The sequence below is a fragment of the Macaca thibetana genome, chromosome 12, assembly GCF_024542745.1.
Source record: "Macaca thibetana thibetana isolate TM-01 chromosome 12, ASM2454274v1, whole genome shotgun sequence".
NCBI lineage: Eukaryota > Metazoa > Chordata > Mammalia > Primates > Cercopithecidae > Macaca > Macaca thibetana.
The window spans coordinates 81,107,189-81,129,758 of NC_065589.1; the positions used below are offsets into that span (position 1 = coordinate 81,107,189).

A 22,570-nucleotide genomic window follows, 5' to 3' on the forward strand; every position below is an offset into this window, starting at 1 on the left:
CTTTCTATAGTTTCTCTTACAATCTTTTGATTTTATGATGGTGCAAAAGTGACATGCATTGAGTAGGCTCCTCAACTTTCAATGGGGTTAAGTCTGGATAAATCTATCACAAGTTGAAAACATTGTAAGTCAAAAACATAGTTTCCACTTACGATATTTTCAATGGGGGGACATAACCCCCCATTGAAAGTTGAGAAGCATCTGTACTTTAAATCATTTCTAGATTATTATAATATCTACACAGTGTATATGCTATATAAATAGTTGTTATACTGTATAATTTTTATGCATATGGTTTTTATTGTAACGTTGTTATTTTTTATTGTCCCCCCTGGAATATGTTTGATTTTTGTTTTTAGAGGCAGGGTCTCGCTCTGTCATGCAGGCTGGAATGCAGTGGCACAGTCATAGCTCACTGCAGCCTTGAACTCCTAGGCTTAAGCTCCTGCTTAAGCTCCCAGCTTCTGAGTAGCTGGGACTACAGGTGTGTACCACAAAACCTGGCTAATTTTTTAAAAAAATTATTGTACAGACAGGGTCTTGCTATGTTGCCTGGGCTGGTCTTGAACTCCTGGTCCCAAACCATCCTCCGCCTTGACCTCCCAAAGTGCTGGGATTATAGGTGTGAGCTACTGTACCCTGACTTTTCAAATATTTTTGATTTGCAGTTAGTTAAGTTCAAGAGTGCAGACCCTGAAGATACAGAGGGCCAACTACATATTATATCTTTGCAGTACAGAAAGTGTATTTCCACACAAAGTATGAGTTACATTTCATACTTATTCCCTCCACCTCCCCTCCACACACATGTGCTGTGTTAGTCATTTAGGGTGTTCACAGATATTCTAGGTTTTCTTCTAGACCACGTGGTAAGATTGTACTTCTTTGCCTTCTTTGATATTTGGATTAGGTATATTCTACTTGGGTGTACATATGTCACTTTTGAATGGAAGTTATGAGTACCAATGTGTGATTTATCACATTGCTTTTTTTCTGGTTTAGTGACTGAGAAAACACAGGTACAGATAGAGCTTCTATAAGTGCAGGGAGCCTAAGTGATTATAATGAGCAGAGTCTCTCTCCTAGATCTTGATGAACATTTAGCATGATAGAAATAAACCCTTATTGTTTTAAGCCATTAATATTTTAGTTGGTTATTCCTGTAGCCTAACCTAATTTATCTTAACATATACAGGAATTATGTACTTAATATAGTAAGTGTGGAAAATAAAAGATAAAGAGAAAAAATTGATTTACACTGAACATAATGTAAATATTTCTGGAACTTTAAATTTCACTTGGGATGAAATGATACAAGTATTTGAGACTAGGGACTCCTATAGTGTTCTTTATGCTGGCCTAAATTACAGTGACCAAATGTCCCCAAATTGCCAGGAAAATCCTGCTTTCAAATATTCTATTCTACTTTCAGACCATTTATTTCCATTTCTGGTTTGATACTCCATATAAACTGCTAAGTAATAATGATCATTTTAGAAAGCTTTTTCTTGACTTTCCAACTAAGAACACTTCACAAAACATTATTGGTCTGATAAACAGACTTTGCTTAGGATAATACAAAAATATCAAAGATCTATTAATGGTTTAGTTGTATTTTGAGAAGGAGATTTTTCAAATATTAAAAATACAGATTTCCATGCCACAGGCCTCTTCTAGAGATGGTTACATGGCCCTGAGACCTAACTGGAACACTTAAGAATTGCAAAAGTTCTTAGTCCTCAATGAGAGTTTAGCAACTCTACTATTTTCCTGTTAGTAACAACTCTCTTGAAATCTTTCTTAATTTGATCACATTTAATTAGAAAACTGCTTTGAAAGATCACATGATCCTATACCCTGTTTTAGGTAGACAAATATCCAAATTCATCCAGGACAACAGATTTCCTATTATTTTAAAGCTCCCTAAAGGTATAGATGCCATAATTTGTATAATTTTAAATCATACATAGTACTTACTATTGTTTCCCTATCACCAATTTTATCAATAACCTAATTATTTTACATTCCTCTTCTACCTTTTCTTTGTCTAGCTAACCTAACAGTCTGATTTCAGTTGACCCCCTGACTTCCCTGATCCCCTTCTCAAACAAGATGATATGCTTTGTTAATAATCTTAACATCATCTCCTTCTTGATAGCTTTCACTGTAATTATAATTATTCATTATAATTAATTATTAATTATATAATTAGTTGTTCAATGCCTGTTTTCTCTGATAAAACATGAGCTTTGAACGTTCACTCAGTAAATATTTATCAAACTATTTAAGTGCTAGTGATAGAGCAGTGAACAAAACCAAGAAAAATTCACCCCCTCATGGGGCTTACATTCTAAGGGGAGGGATGAGATGGAAAATAAACAATATAAATGAGTGTATATTTTGGTAGACGATGGAAAGTGTTATGGAGAAAAATGAAGCAGAAAAGGGGAATAAGGGTATGACTGGGGACTGTTGCAATTTTAAATAAGGTGATTAAGGAAGGTCTTAATGAGTAGACATTTCAGCAAGGACCTGAAGAAGGTAAGGATGCTTGCCCTGTCATTATCAGGAACAAGAGCTTTCCAGGCAGACAGAATTACCAGTGTGGAGTATGCTTTGAGAAGCGGCAAGAGGGAAAGTAGCAGATGACGTCTAAGAGGCAAGGTGGGAGCATGCTTTAAGAAGTGGCAAGAGGGAAAGTAGCAGATGACATCTAAGAAGCAAGGTGGAGGAGGTGGAAGGACATCTTGTAGGACTTTGTAGGTCATCATAAGAACTTAGACTTTTACTCTGAATGAGCTAGGAAGCCATTAGAAAGTCTTCAGCAGAAGAGGGATTGCTCTAGCTGTTGTGTTGAGAATAGGATGAAGTGGGGTAAGGGCAGAAAAAAAAAAGAGGCTATTGCAATAATAGAATAATAATGGTGACATGAACCCAGTGATGACAGTGGAAGCCAGGGGGTAACAGTGCAGAAAATGAGAACTGCAGTGGTAAGATTCTGGATCTATTGTGAAAGTTAACCCAGGAAGATTTGCTGATAGATTGGATTTGGGATGTGAAAGAACTAAAGCAGTCAAGGATTATTTCAGGGTTGTTCTATGAGGCCAGTGACCATGTCTTTAATTTCTACCACCTTATCTCTAATATATAGTAGGCAATAAGTATATACTAATCACAAAAAAACATGAAATAAGTACAATTATTATCATTCCCGGTTTAAGGATGAGGAAACTGAGGCAGAGAGAGTTCAGGTTATTTAACTTGTCCAAATTCATACCACCAAGAAATGCCTTTCCTTCTTCCCTCCGTTTCCATTCCTCTCCTCCTCTTCCTTGCTTCCTTTCATTTGCTTCTTCTTATAAGATAGGAGATTCTACATCATCCTTGTGAACAGATAGAAATGATATAGGAAGGAGGAAAAAACTTGTGATGAAGAAACCAGAATGAAAAATTAAGGAGAAAAGTTCTCAACAAGGAATTAGGAAGAAATTCCAGCATATGAGGTTTTATTTCATTTTCTTTCAAGAATGTTTTTACTATTCTTGGATTTTCAGATATTTCTGATAGTTCTTTCGGATATTAGAATAAGCTTTTCAAGCTCCTCAGTAAATCTTGTTGGAATTTGGATTGGAATTGCACTGATTTCTCTCTCACCAGCACTGCTTGCCTACACTGTGGCAATCACCTCTGAAGTGGTCTCTCTACTTTCATCCGTGCTCCTCCATGGTCTATTCTGAACACAGCAGCCAAGTGACAATTTTTCTTTTTTTTTTTGGATGGAGTTTCACTCTTGTTGCCCAGGCTGGAGTGCAGTGGTGCAATTTCGACTCACCACAACCTCCACCTTACAGGTTCAAGTGATTTTCCTGTCTCAGTCTCCTGAGAAACTGGGATTGCAGGCATGTGCCACCACGTCCGGCTAATTTTGTATTTTTAGTAGAGACGGGGTTTCTCCATGTTGGTCAGGCTGGTCTCTAACTCCCGACCTTGGGTGATCTGCCCACCTCAGCCTCCCAAAGTGCTGGGATTACAGGCATGAGCCACCGCGCCCAGCTGACATTGTTAAATGTAAGACAAATCATGTCAACTCTAATAAAAATCTTCCGTTTGCTTCCCAACTCACTCAATGTCCTTAGATGACCTACAAATACCCGGTACAGACTGACCCCCATCCAACAACCTCTCTGACCTCATCCCCTACTGCTCCCTCCGTTTCTCACTTCTGTCCAGCCATGTTGTCCTCCTTGTTCCCCAGATGTTCCAGGCACACTCCTGTCCCAAAGCCCTTGCCCTTGTTTATCCTTTTGCTTGGAAAGCTCTTCCCTCAGGTAACTACATAGGTCACTCTCTTTCTTCCTTTAGGATCTTTGTAAAATATCTCCTCAGTAAAATCTTCTCTGACCACTTTATTTTAACTTATAACTCTCCCCAGCCCACCTCTACCTCCCTTTTCTGCTTTCACGATTATTTTCTTCACAGCACTTATCACCAAAGGCCATATTTTTACTTTTTATATGTTAGTCTGTCTTTTCACTAGACTATTGGTTTAATTAAAAAAAGAACATTTTTCAGTACAAAAAGGCTGAAAATTCCAAAAACCAGAATGCCTCTTCTCCAAAGGATCACAACTCCTTGCCAGCAAGGGAACAAAACTGGATGGAGAATGAGTTTGATGAATTGACAGAAGAAGGCTTCAGAAGGTGAAGCCTTCTGAAGGCTTCTTCAAGCTAAAGCAGCATTTTCTAACCCAAGGCAAGGAAGCTAAGAACCTTGAAGAAAGGTTAGAGGAATTGCTAACTAAAATAACCAGCTAGAGAAGAACATAAATGACCTGATGGAGCTGAAAACCACAACACAAGAACTTTGTGAAGCATACACAAGTATCAATAGCTGAATCAAGCAAGCAGAACAAAGGATATTAGAGAGTGAAGATCTATTTAATAAAATAAAGCATGAAGACAAGGTTAGAGAAAAAAATAATGAAAAGGAAAGAACAATGCCTCTAAGAAATATGGGACCATGTGAAAAGACCAAACCTACATTTGACTGGTGTACCTAAAAGTGGTGGGGAGACTAGGACCAAGTTGGAAAACATTCTTCAAGATATTATCCAGGAGAACTTCCCCAACTGAGCAAGGCAGGCCAATATTCAAATTCAGGAAATACAGAGAACACTACAAAGATACTCCTCAAGAAGAACAACCCCAAGACACAAAATCATCAGATTCACCAAGGTTGAAAAGAAGGGAAAAATATTAAGGGCAGCCAGAGAGAAAGGTCGGGTTAACAACAAAGGGAAACCCATCAGACTAACAGTGGATCTCTCTGTAGAAACCCTACATGACAGAAAAGAGTGGGGGCCAATATTCAACATTCTTAAAGAGAAGAAATTTCAGCCCAGACTTTCATATCCAGCCAAACTAAGTTCATAAGCGAAGGAGAAATAAAATCCTTTACAGACAAGCAAATGCTGAGAGATTTTGTCACCACCAGGCCTGCCTTATAAGAGCTCCTGAAGGAAGTCCTAAATATGGAAAGGAAAAACTGGTATCTTCCACTGAAAAATACAACAAATTGTAAAGACCATTGACACTATGAAGAAACTGCGGGTAATCAATTAATGGGCAAAATAACCAGCTAGCATCATAAAGACAGGATCAAATTCACATATAACAATATTAACCTTAAATATAAATGGGCTAAATGCCCCAATTAAAGGACACAGACTAGCAAATTGGATAAAGAGTCAAGATCCATCAGTTTCTGTATTCAGGAGACCCATCTCATGGGCAAAGACACACACAGGCTCAAAATAAAGGGATGGAGGAACATTTACCAAGCAAATGGAAAGCAAAAAACAAACAGGGGTTGCAATCCTAGTCTCCAATAAAACAGGCTTTAAACTGACAAAGATCAAAAAAGACAAAGAAGGACATTACTTAATGGTAAAGGGATCAATGCAACAAGAAGAGCTAACTATCCTAAATATATATGCACCCAATACAGGAGCACCCCGATTCATAAAGCAAGTTCTTAAAGAACTACAAAGAGTAATTTAGACTCCCACACAATAATAGTGGGAGACTTTAACACCCCACTCTCAATACTAGACAGATCAACGAGACAGAAAATCAACAAGAATATTCAGGACTGGAACTCAGCTCTGGATCAAGCAGACCTAATAGACATCTATAGAACTCTCCACCCCAAATCAACAGAATATACATTCTTCTTAGCACTACATCACACTTATTCTAAAATTGACCACATAATTGGAAGTAAAACCCTCCTCAGCAAATGCAAAAGAACACAAATCCTAACGAACAGTCTCTCAGACCACAGTGCAATCAAATTAGAACTCAGGATTAAGAAACTCACTCAAAACCACATAACTACATGGAAACTGAACAACCGGCTCCTGAAATACTACTGGGTAAATAGCAAAATTGAGGCAGAAATAAATAAGTTCTTTGAAACCAATGAGAACAAAGACACAACATACCAGAATCTCTGGGACACAGCAGAAGCAGTGTTTAGAGGGAAATTTATAGCACCAAACGCCCACAGGAGAAAGCAGGAAAGATCTAAAATTGACACCCTAACATCACAGTTAAAAGAACTAGAGAAGCAAGAGCAAACAAATTCAAAAGCTAGCAGAAGACAAGAAATAACTAAGATCAGAGCAGAGCTAAAGAAGATACAGACACAAAAAACCCTTCAAAATATCAATGATTTCAAGAGTTGGTTTTTTGAAAAGATGAACAAAATAGATAGACTGCCAGCCAGACAATAAAGAAGAAAAGAGAGAAAAATCAAATAGACACAATAAAAAATGTGGGATCATCACTGATCCCACAGAAATACAAATTACCATTAAAGAACACTATAAACACCTCTACACAAATAAACTAGAAAATCTAGAAGAAATGGATAAATTCCTGGACACATACACCCTCCCAAGACTAAAGCAGGAAGAAGTTGAATCCTGGAAAAGGCCAATAACAAGTTCTGAAACTGAGGTAGTAATTAATAGCCTACCAACCAGAAAAAGCCCAGGACCAGATGGATTCATAGCCGAATTCTACCAGAGGTACAAAGAGGAGCTGGTACTATTCCTTCTGAAACTATATCAAACAATAGAAAAAGAGGGACTCCTCCCTAACTCATTTCATGAGGCCAGCATCATCTTGACACCAAAATGTGGCAGAGACACAACAAAAAAAGAAAATTTCAGGCCAATATCCCTGATGAACATCGATGCAAAAATCCTCAATAAAATACTGGCAAACCAAATCCGGCAGCACATCAAAAAACTTATCCACCACAATCAAGTCCGGTTCATCCCTGGGATGCAAGGCTGGTTCAACACACAGAAATAAATAAATGTAATCCATCACATAAATTGAACCAATGACAAAAACCACATGATTATCCAATAGATGCAGAAAAGACCTTCAATAAAAACCAACACCCTTTCATGCTAAAAACTCTCAATAAACTAGGTATTGGTGGAACAGATCTCAAAATAATAAGTTATTTATGAGAAACCCACAGCCAATATCATACTGAATATGCTGGAAGCATTCCCTTTGAAAACTGGCACAAGACAAGGATGCCCTCTCTTACCACTCCTATTCAACATAGTATTGGAAGTTCTGGCCGGGGCAATCAGGCAAGAGAAGGAAATAAAGGGTATTCAAATAGGAAGAGAGGAAGTCAAATTGCCTCTGTTCGCAGATGACATGATTGTATATTTAGAAAACCCCACAGTCTCAGTCCAAAATCTCGTTAAGCTGATAAGCAACTTCAGCAAAGTCTCAGGATAAAAAATCAATGTGCAAAAATCACAAACATTCATATACACCAATAACAGACAGAGAGCCAAATCATGAGTGAACTCCCATTCACAATTGCTACAAAGAGAATAAAATACCTAGGAATCCAGCTTACAAGGGACGTGAAGGACCTCTTCAAGGAGAACTACAAACCACTGCTCGAGGAAATAAGAGAGGACACAAACAAATGGAAAAATATTCCATGCTCATGAATAGTAAGAATCAATATCGTGAAAATGGCCATATCGCCCAAAGTAGTTTATAGATTCAATGCTATCCCCATCAAGCTACCACTGACTTTCTTCACAGATTTAGAAAAAACTACTTTAAATTTCATATGGAACCAAAAATAGAGCCCGTATAGCCATGACAATCCTAAGCAAAAAGAACAAAGCTGGAGGCATCACAGTACCTGACTTCAAACTATACTATGTGGAAAAACCACACGGCACTTGTATCAAAAGCGATACGTAGACCAATGGAACAGAATAGAGACCTCAGAAATAATGCCACTCATCTAAAACCATCTGATCTTTGACAAACCTGACAAATACAAGAAATGAGGAATGATTCCTATTTAATAAATGGTGATGGGAAAACTAGCTAGCCATATGCAGAAAACTGAAACTGGACTCCTTCCTTACACCTTATACAAAAATTAACTCAAAATGAATTAAAGACTTAAATATAAGACCGAAAGTCATAAAAACCCTAGAAGAAAATCTAGGCAATACCATTCAGGACACAGGCATGGGCAAAGACTTCATGACTAAAACACCAAAAGCAATGTCAACAAAAGCCAAAATTGACAAATGGGAGCTAATAACACTAAAGAACTCTGCACAGCAAAAGAAATATCAACAGAATGAACAGGCAACCTACAGAATGGGAAAAAATTTTTGTAATCTATCCATCTGACAAAGGGCTAATGTCCAGAATTTACAAAGAACTTCAACAAATTTACAAGAGAAAACAACCCCAGCAAAAAGTGGGCAAAGGATATGAACAGAAATTTCTCAAAAGAAGACATTTGTGTGGCTAAAAAACAAGAAAAAAAGCTCATCATCACTGGTCATTAGAGAAATGCAAATCAAAACCACAATGAGATACCATCTCATGCCAGTTATAATGGCAATCATTAAAAAGTCAGGAAACAACAGATGCTGGAGAGGATGTGGAGAAATAGGAACACTTTTACACTGTTGGTGGGGGTGTAAATTAGTTCAACCACTGTGAAAGACAGTGTGGCGATTCCTCAAGGATCTAGAACCAGAAATATCATTTGACCCAGCAACCCCATTACTGGGTATATACCAAAATGATTATAAATCATTCTACTATAAAGATACTATACTATAAAGATACATTCTACTATAAAGATATAAACATACTACTATGTATGTTTATTTCAGCAATATTCACAATAGCAAAGACTTGGAACCAAACCAAATGCTTATCAGTGACAGACTGAATAAAGAAAATATGGCATATATACACCATGGAATAGCATGCAGCCATAAAAAAGAATGAATTCATGTCCTTTGCAGGGACATGGATGAAGGTGGAAACCATCATTCTCAGCAAACTAACAAAGGAAAAGAAAACCAAACACCACATGTTCTCACTTATAAATGGGAGCTGAACAACGAGAACACACAGACACAGGAAGGGGAACATCACACACTGGGGCCTGTTCGGGGGTGGGAGTCTAGGGGAGGGATAGCATTAGGAGAAATACCTAATGTAGATGACGTGTTGATGGGTGCAGCAAACCACCATGGCATGTGTATACCTATGTAACACTATGTAACAAACCTGCACGTTCTGCACATGTATTCTAGAACTTAAAGTATATTAAAAAATTCAAAGAAAAAAATTAAGATTGATGATGATTTGGGGGTTGAGACAGCAACCAAACAATTTTTTTCTTCCTGATTTTATCCTAAATGACACTAAAAATTGTATAAAAATAAATTCTTTCAATTAAAAAAGATTTCAGAGATTTAGTGTCAAAACAAAGCACACAACAAAATTTAGCAGTTCTTATGGGAAAAAAGAAAAATGCGATGTTCAATAATGTCATACTGAACATGTAATAACATTCTTAGTCAATGATAATTTTATTGAGAGCAGTTCAAGTAGAATGGCAGTGCCAAAGTCAGACTGCAATATGATAAGAAATGAATGAATCTAAAAATATTCAGAATCAAGTAGAGACTACTCCTTCAAAACTCTCAAGATTCAGATTGAACCAACACTTCTTCAAAAGTATGTGCTTCAAAAGTATATGCTGTTCTAAGTAGTAAAGAATTTTTTTTAAAGGATGGGGTAAACCTAGACCTCATTTCATGTGTATTTCTTCCAAGTAGCTACTATGTGTTCTGCAGGTTTGCTGTCAGGGTTCACTTAAGATCTAGAAGAGAGAGGAAACTGTTAGCTCAAATATCCAGAAAAAGAAAAACAAGCCTCTCTTAGTATTTCGTTTGTTTTTGTTTTCATTAAAATGTATTATTTATGCTAACATGTAATGGTTTTACTATTGTTATTTATATATTTATTTTGAGACAACGTCTGGCTCTATTGCCCAGGCTGGAGAGCAGTGGTGCCATCTCAGCTCACTACAACCTCTGCCTCCCTGGCTCAAGCCATCCTCCCACCTCAGCCTCCCAAATAGCTGAGCAGCTGGGATTATATGCAGCTAATTTTTTTTTGAGTTTTTTTGTAGAGACAGGGTTTCACCATGCTGCCCAGGCTGGTCTCAAACTTGTGACATCAAGTGATCCACTCGCCTTAGGTTCTGAAAGTGCTGGGATTACAGGTGTGGGCCACTGAACCTGCCCTATTGCTGTTTTTAAATGAATTCATAAACACATATTTTAAAAATTTCTCTGTTTTAAGTTCTCCTATGGTAAATACCAACATATCTATGTACACAAAAGCTCTGGGGTGCTTAATAATTTTTGAGAATGTGAAGGGATCAACACATTGGTAGCAGTGTTGGTAAGCATAATCATATGATTTATTTCTAGTAAAGCTCAACAGAAATGAAGAAAATAAATTATTGGCTTGATTCAAGATAGAATATTGGTATGATGACTAGAATATTCAGTATCTGATTCATGTTTTAAAAATTTATTGAACCCTGACTGAGGGTCAGACACTGTGATACATCTAAAAATACAAAAGGAAGACAGTCTACCTACTAAGTGTTCAAAGTACAGAGAGGGGAAAAAAATAGAACTTAGCTCAACGAATATTTATTTGAGCACCTGGCAAAATCAGGGCAAAAAAGTGAATACTGAATGCTAAAATGGTAACTGTTCTCATGGAATTTATGTTTGATAATGCAATCCAATAAACTATTTTTTTAACCAAAGTAAATAATGAATCAACATATTAAATTCTATTCTTAATGAGTACAATTGTTCTTTTCCTTTTTCTTTTCTTTCTTTTTTTGAGACAGAGTCTCGCTTCGTCACCCAGGCTGGAGTGCAGTGATGCAATCGTGGCTCACTGCCATTTCCACTTCCCAGGTTCAAGTGATTCTCCCCTCTCAGCCTCTCAAGTAACTGGGACTACAGGCATACGCCACCATACCCAGCTAATTTTTGTATTTTTAGTAGAGACGGGGTTTCACCATGTTGGCCAGGTTGATCTCAAATTCCTGACTTCAGGTGATCCATCCACCTTGGCGATCCCAAAGTGCTGGGATTACAGTTGTGAGCCATTACACCTGGCCTAGTACAATTATTCCATAGCCTTCAAAGAAATTAGATAAGCAGAATACTTGCTTTACCTGGGCTTTGAACAATACAATCTGTTTTCTTTTTAAAAAAATATTTAAACAGTCTTTGATATTCAATCAATGTCCTGTTGTAATTACCATGTCCTATTAAAACTAACAGCTCTTATCTTTTAGAGTAGCTTTCTGGTTGAGTTTCTGCTTCTGTATCCTATAATCTACAAAGATTACCTAAGGCCATGCTCTAAAACTTTCAAGGGTAAATAATTGAAAAAATGTATTTTTTAAATCAGGTGACTGATGCTTATGCTCAAATTTCAGTCTTTATTATATGACTGATGCTTATTCTCAAATTAGGTAGCTCTCACTAATCAAATAAATAGATGGAAGCCCCTTCTCTGTTCTCATCCTAAATCTGAAATTTATAGAACATGGATATTTCCCTGTTCTGTGTTCACTTGATTAGTCAAGAAATCTTTAGAACTGACATCTTTCTGTTGAGAAAAATGCTGATTCCCAATTGGGGAAGTAGAGGATGAAGAGGAGAGAGATACACTGATGTACATGTACATTCCATGACACAGTAGGATTCTCTCTCACATTATCACATGTCTCATGCCCCACAGATATCTTAAAATAATGCCCTAATTTCTTAGATGGGGACACATTTTTTGTCTGAAATATAATAAAATATTAAACAAATGTATGTGAAAGTGATAATACTTAAATTGTAGAATACTAATACAAATCAATATGGAAATACTAAGAGCTTTTATACTGTGAGTGTTTTCTCAGAGAGAGTTCTGTTAAATCAGGTGTATGGCCCTCATTAACCTATTTTTTTCATTCTCCTGTCTTTTTGCAAATTTCCTAAATAGAATATGTTATTCATTATAGTGGATTGGATAATTTCCTCCCAAAATATACATCAACCTGGAGCCTCAGAATGTGGCCTTATTTGAAATAAAGATTTTGGAGATGTAATTAAGATAAGTATCTCAAGATGAAATTATCCTGAATTAGGATGGGCCCTAAATTCAACGATTTGGATGTATTTAGGATGGGCCCGAAATCAAATGACAAATAAATGTCTATCTTCATAACAGAAAATAAGAAGACACACAGAGATAACTGGGAGAAAGCCATGTGAAGATGGAGACAGAGAACAAAGGTCTGTTGCCACAAGCCAGGGAAGACCAAGAGCCACCAGAATATGGAAGAGACAAGGAAGGATCCTCCCCTAGAGACTTCGAAGGGAGTGTGGCTCTGCTGACACCTTGACTTCAGACTTCTAGCCTCAAAAATATGAGAAAACAAACTACTGTCATTTTAAGCCACCCAATTTGTGGTAGTTTCTTATGGCAGTCATTGTAAACTAATACACTCATTAAGTTGGTTCCTTTTAAAAACTGAGGGAACAAAATGTTTTTCTTCTAGCTTTTGCTTTCCTATGTGTAAATATCAAAAACTAATTCATATAACACTGTAAAACATAATTTGGACAGATTGAAGAATTTATAATATTGAACCCCCTAAACAAGTTCAAATTTTAGCTATTGTAAACATAGAAAAAGTAATATATAATACTAATTGGCTCTTTTTACAGAATTTTCAAATATCTGCAGCCATGTATTTCAATGAAAACATTATTACATTATTTAGATGAAATCTAGATGTATATAATCCCATTTGTTCATTTACAACTGAATTTTGATTTAGTGCCCCTTCTGTGATCTACTGCATCTGCTCTTCCTGTTAACAATAACAACAAATTTCCATAATAGGTTGGAGAATCTAAGTCAAGGAAAATAGTGGTATGATGCATCTTTTATGTTCTTACTTTAAAGATCTTCTACTTTTGAGACATACACCTGTTTGAAAAGCTGATGAAAGCTTTTTCCAGTCCCAAAAATCTACAGACAAATTTTTTACATAGAAAAATTTACATGCTCTATCACAGAAATCACAAACCCCTTGAAATCTATCTACAGCTTCTCTAATAGTTCCCAAACTCCCAGGTTAAAAACATCTATATTTAGGCAACTGTAGAGAGTTGACAGATGTTGCATGCATTTTGGGGTCATGTATACTATTCAGATAAACTGCTATTGTTCTTTCTTTAGACTTTGAAATTATTAACTCAAAACAAGATTTCCAAGGATATTAACAATGGTGCTTACTTTGGCAGCACATATACCATAAAGGGAATATTAATAATATATTCTAAGTGTCACTGAAAAAATTTCTTTACACTATGAAGTTTTAAAATATTATATTCATGGGTGTTAATTTATTATCCCTTTGGAAAACATTTTTCTAAAGGAGATTTTATAGTGGAGACATGGGAGAATGGGATTCAATACAGAGAAATCTGATTCACAACAAACTGTCTTGAAAAGAGGACCTCCAAAAGTTTTAGGTATACCTAGTGTGGGAAAATGTTCCCAATGAACTTGAATAAATACCTCATCTGTCATTAGGGTTGCAATTGATCTGCCAATCTCATGGTACTGTTGACCCTTTCCCAGGGGTCCCAGAAGAATGAACAAAAATCTGTAATTAAGAAGAAAAAAATGTTTTAAGGTAGAAATATAAAAATAATTTTAGTAATACAGAATCACTCATCTCAAAGGAATTACTGAAAATGGAGATTATGATGTCAAATACTTTCATAGTTTTTCATAGTTCATTATTATTTTCAAAAATTTTACCATGATTGACTCTTATGCTTAAGATCCTCAAGCAATGGGAATGCATGGTTTTCTGTTTTTTTGATTGATTTTTAATCACAGTGTTTCTCCGTTTAGTTATCTGTACAGTATGTGCAGTTGCTATTGGGAATTTTAAGGATTCTACGATCCTTAAAGAAGGAAAGTGTGAAAAGTAAAATCTGATTAGACCTTTCTAAATAGGAAGGAAGAAAACTCACTTGTATGCAAAATGGCGAACAGTTCAAAGGGGGCAAAGGTAACACAGTAGCAAAACAGAGAAAATATAGAGTCAAAAAACCGTGGGTGTATGTGCAATTTTCATTACAAAAAATTATTGTCAGGAATCAAAGATCAGCCAGGTAGAAGAAAATGGGGAGTTAATGATCTATTATTTGTAATGCTGAGGAATAAAAATAGTGTCTGCACTATAATATTCCATCTAAATTAGGTCGAACATTTGGCAAATTCATCATCACAAGTGGTGCTTTTAAAGAAATCAATAGATACTCTAACTTTAGCAGACTGGTGATTGTTCTGTCTCTGAGAAGGTCAATCCTTCTGGGAAATTGTGAAAATTAAAGAATGCCCTATATTCTGCCATATCATTCTATGGTGTTAATTTGTTAAATGGTTTATGCTATTAAGTATGAAGACTAATGGCTTTACAAAGTGTACTAAAATAGTTACTATAATTCTACTCCTCATATAGGCATAATCTTTAGAGATTGTACATGTTTTTACATGAGGCAAATATTACACAATTTTAGAGGATGTGACAATATTTTTGTGTGTGTGTCAGTGACAACTGAACCCAAGCCAATTTCTACTATGTAGAAATGTCCAGTTGACATTAAAAACAGGAATGGTTTAATTTGGTGGCAGGTGCTTTATCAACTATAATAGTTTTTTAAGAAACTTCCTAACCTATGTACATCTTGCTATTTTTCAGGTTTCCATTCCATGGGCTATTTTTAAAGTTCTAAAAGATTATTTTCTGACATTTCTACTGTGTGTTGCCATTGTATTAACAGGATGCCCTTTTGTCCTCCCCAAAAAAGGATAATTAGAAACCCTGAATGGCTTTCTTTATTCTGTTTGTCCAACTAATCTTCTTCTATTTTTCACCTTCCCTAACTAAATAGTCTTGTCTTTAAATCTCTTCTCATACAGTTGCTCTACAGTGGCCCTAATTTTTTTCTCCATTGTTCTCTACACATATTTTGCTATCTCCGTGTGAAATAAGGTCACTTAAACCCGACAGTTTTCAAATAAGGGTATATAACCCCATCACGGCTTTTTTCTACTTGTGGGAATTTTTCTTTTCCTTCTTTTTAAATACAAGAACTATCATTGTCATAAATAGCCATCATTTGCTCATAGTTCACCAGACACCTTCCTAAGTGGTGGAACACAAAGGCACTGCTTGGCAGACTGAAAAGAAATTTTCAACTGCTATAATAGTAACTCTACAATTAACAAGTTTAACATCTTACATATGAATCCCAGACTCCCAGAAACCTTGGATAGGTTACAGGTTGTCCATAGAAAATATATAACCTGAATCACATAGTCAGATGCCACTTTAATGTGCTCAGTTCATCCTTTCCCTTTGTACATAAAAGTTGATGTGTATCAGAAATCTCAATAACCCTCAAACAGGATAAATATAGACTTCTTTCTATAATCTGAACAGTAACTAGATTCCTCCCCCAAACCATAGTCAGACATAGGTACTTAAACACTGAATCCCATTCCAGTCAGCTGAGTTCTTACAAAATGAGGCCTCTCCTGGCTGTGTATTCCATAGTTGTAGAATATTTTATCCATAATCAAAGCAGGGAGTTATGTAATCTGCTATATTTTGAGTTAAGGCCAAAGATCCATAGAGGACATATATTCTACAGTTGATACAGTACTTGAACTTTTCATCAAGTAACTTGGCTAAGGCATTCAATGTTTGGAAGAGGAGGCACACTAACAGCTTTTGAGATAGCTGTAGCATCAAACAAAGGGCACCAGCCATATGGGAACAGGGCCCTAAATAGACATGTTTTGCTGCAGGAAAGGACTAGAGTAAAAGGCTATCTGCATTTTGGAATCACACTGATGGTAGGAGTATGGAAGAAAACAAGGTTCCTGGGTAAATTGCTTGGAACCTAATGTGCTAAAGTCGATATTCTGTTTTTCCTTCCTTTCTTTTTTTCTTTTTTTACAGTTTTAGTAATGGATAGCCTTATTCTAAAAAATGAGAAACAGCATAATTCAGTTTGTATTATCCCTAAGTTGTTATTTTATTGTTAAATGAGAAACAAGTTCCGATCATCAAATTAAATTTGTACTTTTAACTCTGATTCAACCACACTGCGATAATACTTCTACCAGTGATTCTACAGACCCTGTGTGTGGGAAGCCCACTATGCCTAGGATTGAAACATATATTTGATGCTATCCTAACGATGGCACTTACATGTATTTTGAAGGCCTTCTTATTCAAGTGTAAGCAAACCTTAGTAACTTTGCTATTTCTGAATTTGACCACACTCATACACAGGATCCTTTCTTTCTTTAGCAGACAATTTAATGCAACCTTTGAGAAAAAGCTAACATGTTACCACTTCTTTTACCAAAAATGTAAAAAAAAAAAAAAAAAAATTCATATGGCTTCAAGGTACCTTGAGATGAGGAATATGCCTAAAATGAAACAGAAGCTTGAGAGAAGGGAGGAAATAATAGAATAATTTTTAAAGCACTTTTCCCCTCCTCCACAAACAAAAATTAATAGTAGTTTTGTGGATTTCACATTAGTTTCTAGTCAAAACTCTAACAGAAAATTACCTTGAATCCTCATTTTCTTTCCACAAAAAGATAGTTTAAGAAAAATACAAAAGACGCTTTTATACTCTTTACCTGGTTGGGATTGGGACTTCAGCCAGTCCTTGAAGCAATACAGCTGGAGACAACCTGACAAACGCAACTACAGTTCGATCCAAGAACTCCAGTTCTCCCACTAAGATGTTTGATGCTTCAGCACCTGGAGGAATCTTTTTCATAAAGTGCAGATCAACCTGCAAGCATCACCAGGTAAATATGATAAATCAAAATTGGAAAAATCTGGTAAATCATATTCTTGCACAGTGCTTCACATATAGTAATCCATGAATAAATATAGTTTAAATAAATACACACAGTTAAACATCTCATTTGCCCTTTTTCTATAATAACCTTTTTTCTTTACTTGTGGATTATTTTAACTTGTCATCAATAAGATGAGCACTCTAGTTCTTCTACTTATTATTTTTAAACAAAGTTTCTCCAGTCTCAACAATCTTGAAATTTTAGACAGGTAAAAGTATGTGAGTTCAGTTAAATAACTATTCTTTAACCGTAATTTAATTAGCATTTGCCAACAGATTTAATATTTCTATACTACATTACCTAACTTTTGTACATAATACATTTTAATTAATACTCAAATATGCTTATGTCAAAAGAAATATAATCATGTTTCTCTTTACAGTATAAATTATGACTTTAACCTTCTTCTGTTTTCTAGTTGTTCTATATTCTTCACATTCTATATTTGGCCTGGTAATTCTTCAATATTGGTTTTTCATCTGAGAATTTAGATATGACACAGTAGAAAAAATCAGAATAAAATATTAACATTTGGAGTTACTGAAGAGCTATAGTTGAATTTCTGACATGAGATGTTTGTGATTGAAATGAATGTACACAAAGCAAAAGTGATCATTAACAAGAAGAAATGCTAAAAATAAAGGCTGAAGTCTAAAAAACGAATGCAAAATATCCTTAACAATAAGTATCAATTTTATGTACAGGGCCTCAGTGAAAGACAAGCAGTGACTTTAATGTAAATTGTACAAGATCTATGTCTTGTTTCTAATTCACTTGAGTTACTTTTTATGAAGCTCTGTTTTTAGGGGAATAAGAATTTATCTGCTCTAGTAATTGATCTTATGCTCTGATATTAATGAAATGAGGGCCAAAGATCAAAGTGAGAATAGCCGAGAGAGAGAGGAATGAGCTCTGGCAAATATGAGGAGGCTGAGAAGATTTTTTTAGCCTAGATAGTTCTTCTGCAGGTTTAATGATTTGAGAATATTTTTCTCAAAAATTTAAAATGAAAAAATCCATGGTAATACTTTAGTGACTACATTAAATATGTTTCTTTCTGAAATCAAGATCATAGTACAACTATTTGGAAGTTTTACAACTAATTAATCTTTCCAAAGAATAAGGATACCACAAAATATATAACCTAGTATATGAAGCATGTATTCTTTCACAAGGATTAAATATAAAAATATCCTACAGTACTCCATCAAAAATATTAAATAGAATCATTATTTTATTTTAAAGGAAAGGAAGAATGATTTAACAAAGCAAAACTGCCTATAAAAATGTATAATATTATACATCCAAAGTTTTTAAGCTACAAATGTACTCCCAAATATACATTTGTAAATTCATAATTCATGTACACTGGATTATATAGCAAATATTTTTGCTTTTGTGGACCTGATCTTTTAATGTATAGATAGCAAAAGTATTTATTTACTATAATAAGTAAGGTTAAATTTCATGCGATTTGTTGTGGTATTTTTGTAGGTATTTATCTAGCTAGGAGAAATGTACAGATTTAAGATGCTTTAAATTAGTAATGCTTTACATTTTCATTGTAATGCAAAAATTCCCAAGGAGGGAATAGAAGATTTCCCATAGACTGTTAGCTCTGTGAGGAAAACATAATAAATTTCATAATCCTTTCTATTACTAAAAGAATAAACAGTTTTCTCTCTCAATGGAAAGAACAATGATACAATATAAATATACTGAAATAAAATTTAAAATGAGAAAACATCTTTTTAAAAAATCTAGTAATTCTTTGGGAGGCGGGCAGATCACAAGGTCAGGAGATCGAGACCATCCTGGCTGATACGGTGAAACTCCGTCTCTACTAAAAAATACAAAAAACTAGCCGGGCGAGGTGGCGGGCACCTGTAGTCCCAGCTACTTGGGAGGCTGAGGCAGGAGAATGGTGTAAACCCGGGAGGCGGAGCTTGCAGTGAGCTGAGATCCGGCCACTGCACTCCAGCCTGGGCGACAGAGCAAGACTCCGTCTCAAAAAAAAAAAAAAAAAAAATCTAGTAATTGATAATATAAATTATATTGATAATGCCTGAAATTTAAATTCCACTTTGAAAATTCTATAAACTCATTTATTGCTTGACAAATGCCATTGTCTTAACTACTAAAGTCTGTGCCTCAGGGAGGTGGTGATCATAGAAATAACTTTTTAAAGATGAAATTTAATTAAATCAATAAGTACATAGTATGTTAAAATAGTTGAATTTTGTAAAAGAAAATATATGGTCATTACACATGATCTTTAAGCTTACAAAATAGCTAATATGTCATTGATACCTGTTATTTAGAGAAAACATTAAAATATACAGAATTTAATTTCAGGATAAGCAAATTCATCTTTTGACTTCAAATGGAATAAGTTATAGTTCTATAGCACATATCTGAGGCAGCCATTGTATTATACTCATTACATTATTCTTGAAGTAATCATATATTTTGGGAAGTAATTGATTATGTATTATCTAATTATATTATTCTATATTAGGTAAAATTATATATTATATTATTTATGGGGCAACCCTATATTTTGTGTTTGTGTACTATATACTTCATGAAGAAACTTATTTGACAAACAAACTATCTTTTTTTGTTTGGTTAAGTTTTTGAGACAGGGTCTCATTGTGTCATCCAGAGTGGAGTGCAGTGGTGCGATCCCAGCTCACTGCAGCCTTGAACTTCCTGGCTCAAGCCATCCTGATCCTTCCAGTTCAGCCTTCTGAGTAGCTGGGACTACAGGTGTGCCACCATGCCTGGCTGATTTTTTCTAGATTTTGTAGAGATGAGGTCTCACTATGTTGCCTAGCTTGATCTCGAACTCTTGAGCTAAAGTGATCCTCCTGCCTTGGCCTCCCAAAATGCTGGGATTACAGGTGTGAGCCACCATGCCCTTGGCCCCCTAAGCAACTTTTAATATAACAAAATATTATGTTTAAAGACCTGACTGTGACCTCTTACGAAATTATAAATACGTAAAGCAGGTCTAGAGAATCTAGGTTGAACTACATCCCTAAGACAATTGTCAAGTGGAACACAAACACTTGGAATGGACAAGAAGGAAATCCTGGAAGATTCTGGTCCTCTGGATAGGATCTTGAAGAAATCAAGCTATACTCTTCTGGGTCTGTATTTACACTCATGTTTCTGGGCTCTCCAGACCTCATCTTTATGTTAATAACAGAAAGATTTCTTTCTGGGCCTTTGATACTTAAGCTGTGGATGAGAAACAGTTACATTTCTAGGGAACAGGGAATGAAATTAGATAGAAGATCAAGGTGAAATTGGAAGTGTCTGGGCAAACTACACACTAAGAATTAAAGGAAAAACAGATGGAAATTTAAGGAGAAAGTTTAAGCCTTCAGCCCATTATAGAAAGTACAAGAAACATCACAGGGATTCTCTGGGGAGAAATGGTGTCTTGACACTAACTCGCCAGTGATCTTGAACAGCTCTCTTAATCACTCTATAATTCAGCTTTCTTGCTGACTAAATGAGGAGATGTCTAAGGTTTCCTACAGTTCTAGGATTAAATAATACAACTCTTTGTACTATGCTTCATACACTAAAGCTAGATGCAGAAGAAAGTTATTTCTATGTAGAAAATTATGTGAAGCCATCTCTGGGTCATTTGAAGTAAAAGAAAACACCATCAACATAAAATAGCTACGTTCTACTGTCAGCTTGAAAAACAAAAACAAATAGTGTTTTGAAACATCTGCTTTTTAAATGTATTATGGGAAGCTAAAACCTGATAATTTCAGTTATTTTCTAAATCATTACTTAAGTAAGTGTGACAGGTCTATACATTGGAAGGATTACAAATATGTAGGTTGAATGTAGATGGAATAAATATGATCAAATCATATGAGAGGAATAAAGACCTTGTTTTTCTTAACACCTCAAAATGTTTGGAATCTGCATATTAAGATGCTGAGGTTTTGGAATCTGCATATTAAGACTTAAAATATTAAAATAGAAAACTAACCAGGAAACTAGGTGAATTTTGATAAATTCACTACTAAAACTAAAATCATAAGGCTAAAAAAAATCAACTCATGCACCTGCAAAATCTGGCACTAAAATTTGTTTCCATAGTGATAGATCACAACTGCTCTTTTCAAACTCTACTTTTCTGCCTTCTCAGGCTTTAAAGTAAAAAATCTTACTCAGTCTTTTTTAAATTTCAAAATCAGGCTTACATTACTTTGGCTCTTGAAGGATTCATTCAACAAATACATACCAAATACTATTTAAGGCACTAAAGACCCAGTGGAGACCAAAACATTAAATTATGATCTGGTGTTTTATTTCTGACACTACTATTTCTACTACTACTAATAGCCACAATAATAAGTGTAACCACCTTTTATTAAACACCCGCTATAAGTCGAGCACTGTCCCAGGATCTCTCTATATATTATTTGATTAAATCTTCACAATGAAATTGTAAATAGTTTTCCTACTTTGCAAATGAGAAGGCTGAACTTTAGAGAACTTCTCCAAGATCAGAGAGTTTACAATGCCAGAGTTGGGATTCAAGATCTCACACTCTTTCTCAAAAGCCACATTCTTTCCAGTGTGCCATGCTATGAACAAGAGACTGAGGCCTAAAGGCAGTTGACACTAAGTAGAGGGCTCTAGAAATTTAACTTGCCTATTAAAAGATGAAACGGGCCAGTGATCACAAATGTGGTGAGAAAGAAAAGGATTAAAAGAAAGGAAATCGGTTTTTGACTCTTCCATAGTTTTAACTGTTTGGGGGGACCAGAAGATGAGACTCCTGCCTACAACTGGCAATCTTCATTTTCTTTCATATGTGATGAAGAATTCTTGAAGGCTGCAAAGACAGGTCACACAACCAAAAGCAAAATGATATGGAGATATACAATCAGTGTATAAAGGTTATATTATTTTTAAAAAGTTAAATCACAATTTATTTGAAAGGAGGAGCTATGTGGTTTATAATGATTGTTTCTGAGGATGTTAAATATGCCTTCTTTATGCTGTTAATGTGTTTATACATAAATATGCAGCTTGTTATATTATTGCTTTTAAGATCATTTCAAATTAAGAATATCAGAAATTAAATGTATGGCAGTTTGTGACAACTTTTTCCA

The 22,570-nt window shown here is 35.3% G+C and overlaps 1 protein-coding gene across 10 annotated transcripts in view; it reads right to left on the reverse strand.

Moving 5' to 3' along the window:
- The window catches only part of SLC4A10 (solute carrier family 4 member 10), a 474,235-nt gene that overhangs the window by 90,061 nt on the left and 361,604 nt on the right, over positions 1–22,570 (reverse strand). For all 10 annotated transcript variants that reach the window (XM_050752258.1, XM_050752259.1, XM_050752257.1 and 7 more), the window contains 2 exons: positions 17,196–17,353; positions 14,043–14,130 (listed from right to left, as the gene is read on the reverse strand). In XM_050752258.1, the coding sequence (XP_050608215.1) occupies positions 14,043–14,130; positions 17,196–17,353 (246 nt within the window). The remainder of the gene's footprint in view (positions 1–14,042; positions 14,131–17,195; positions 17,354–22,570) is intronic.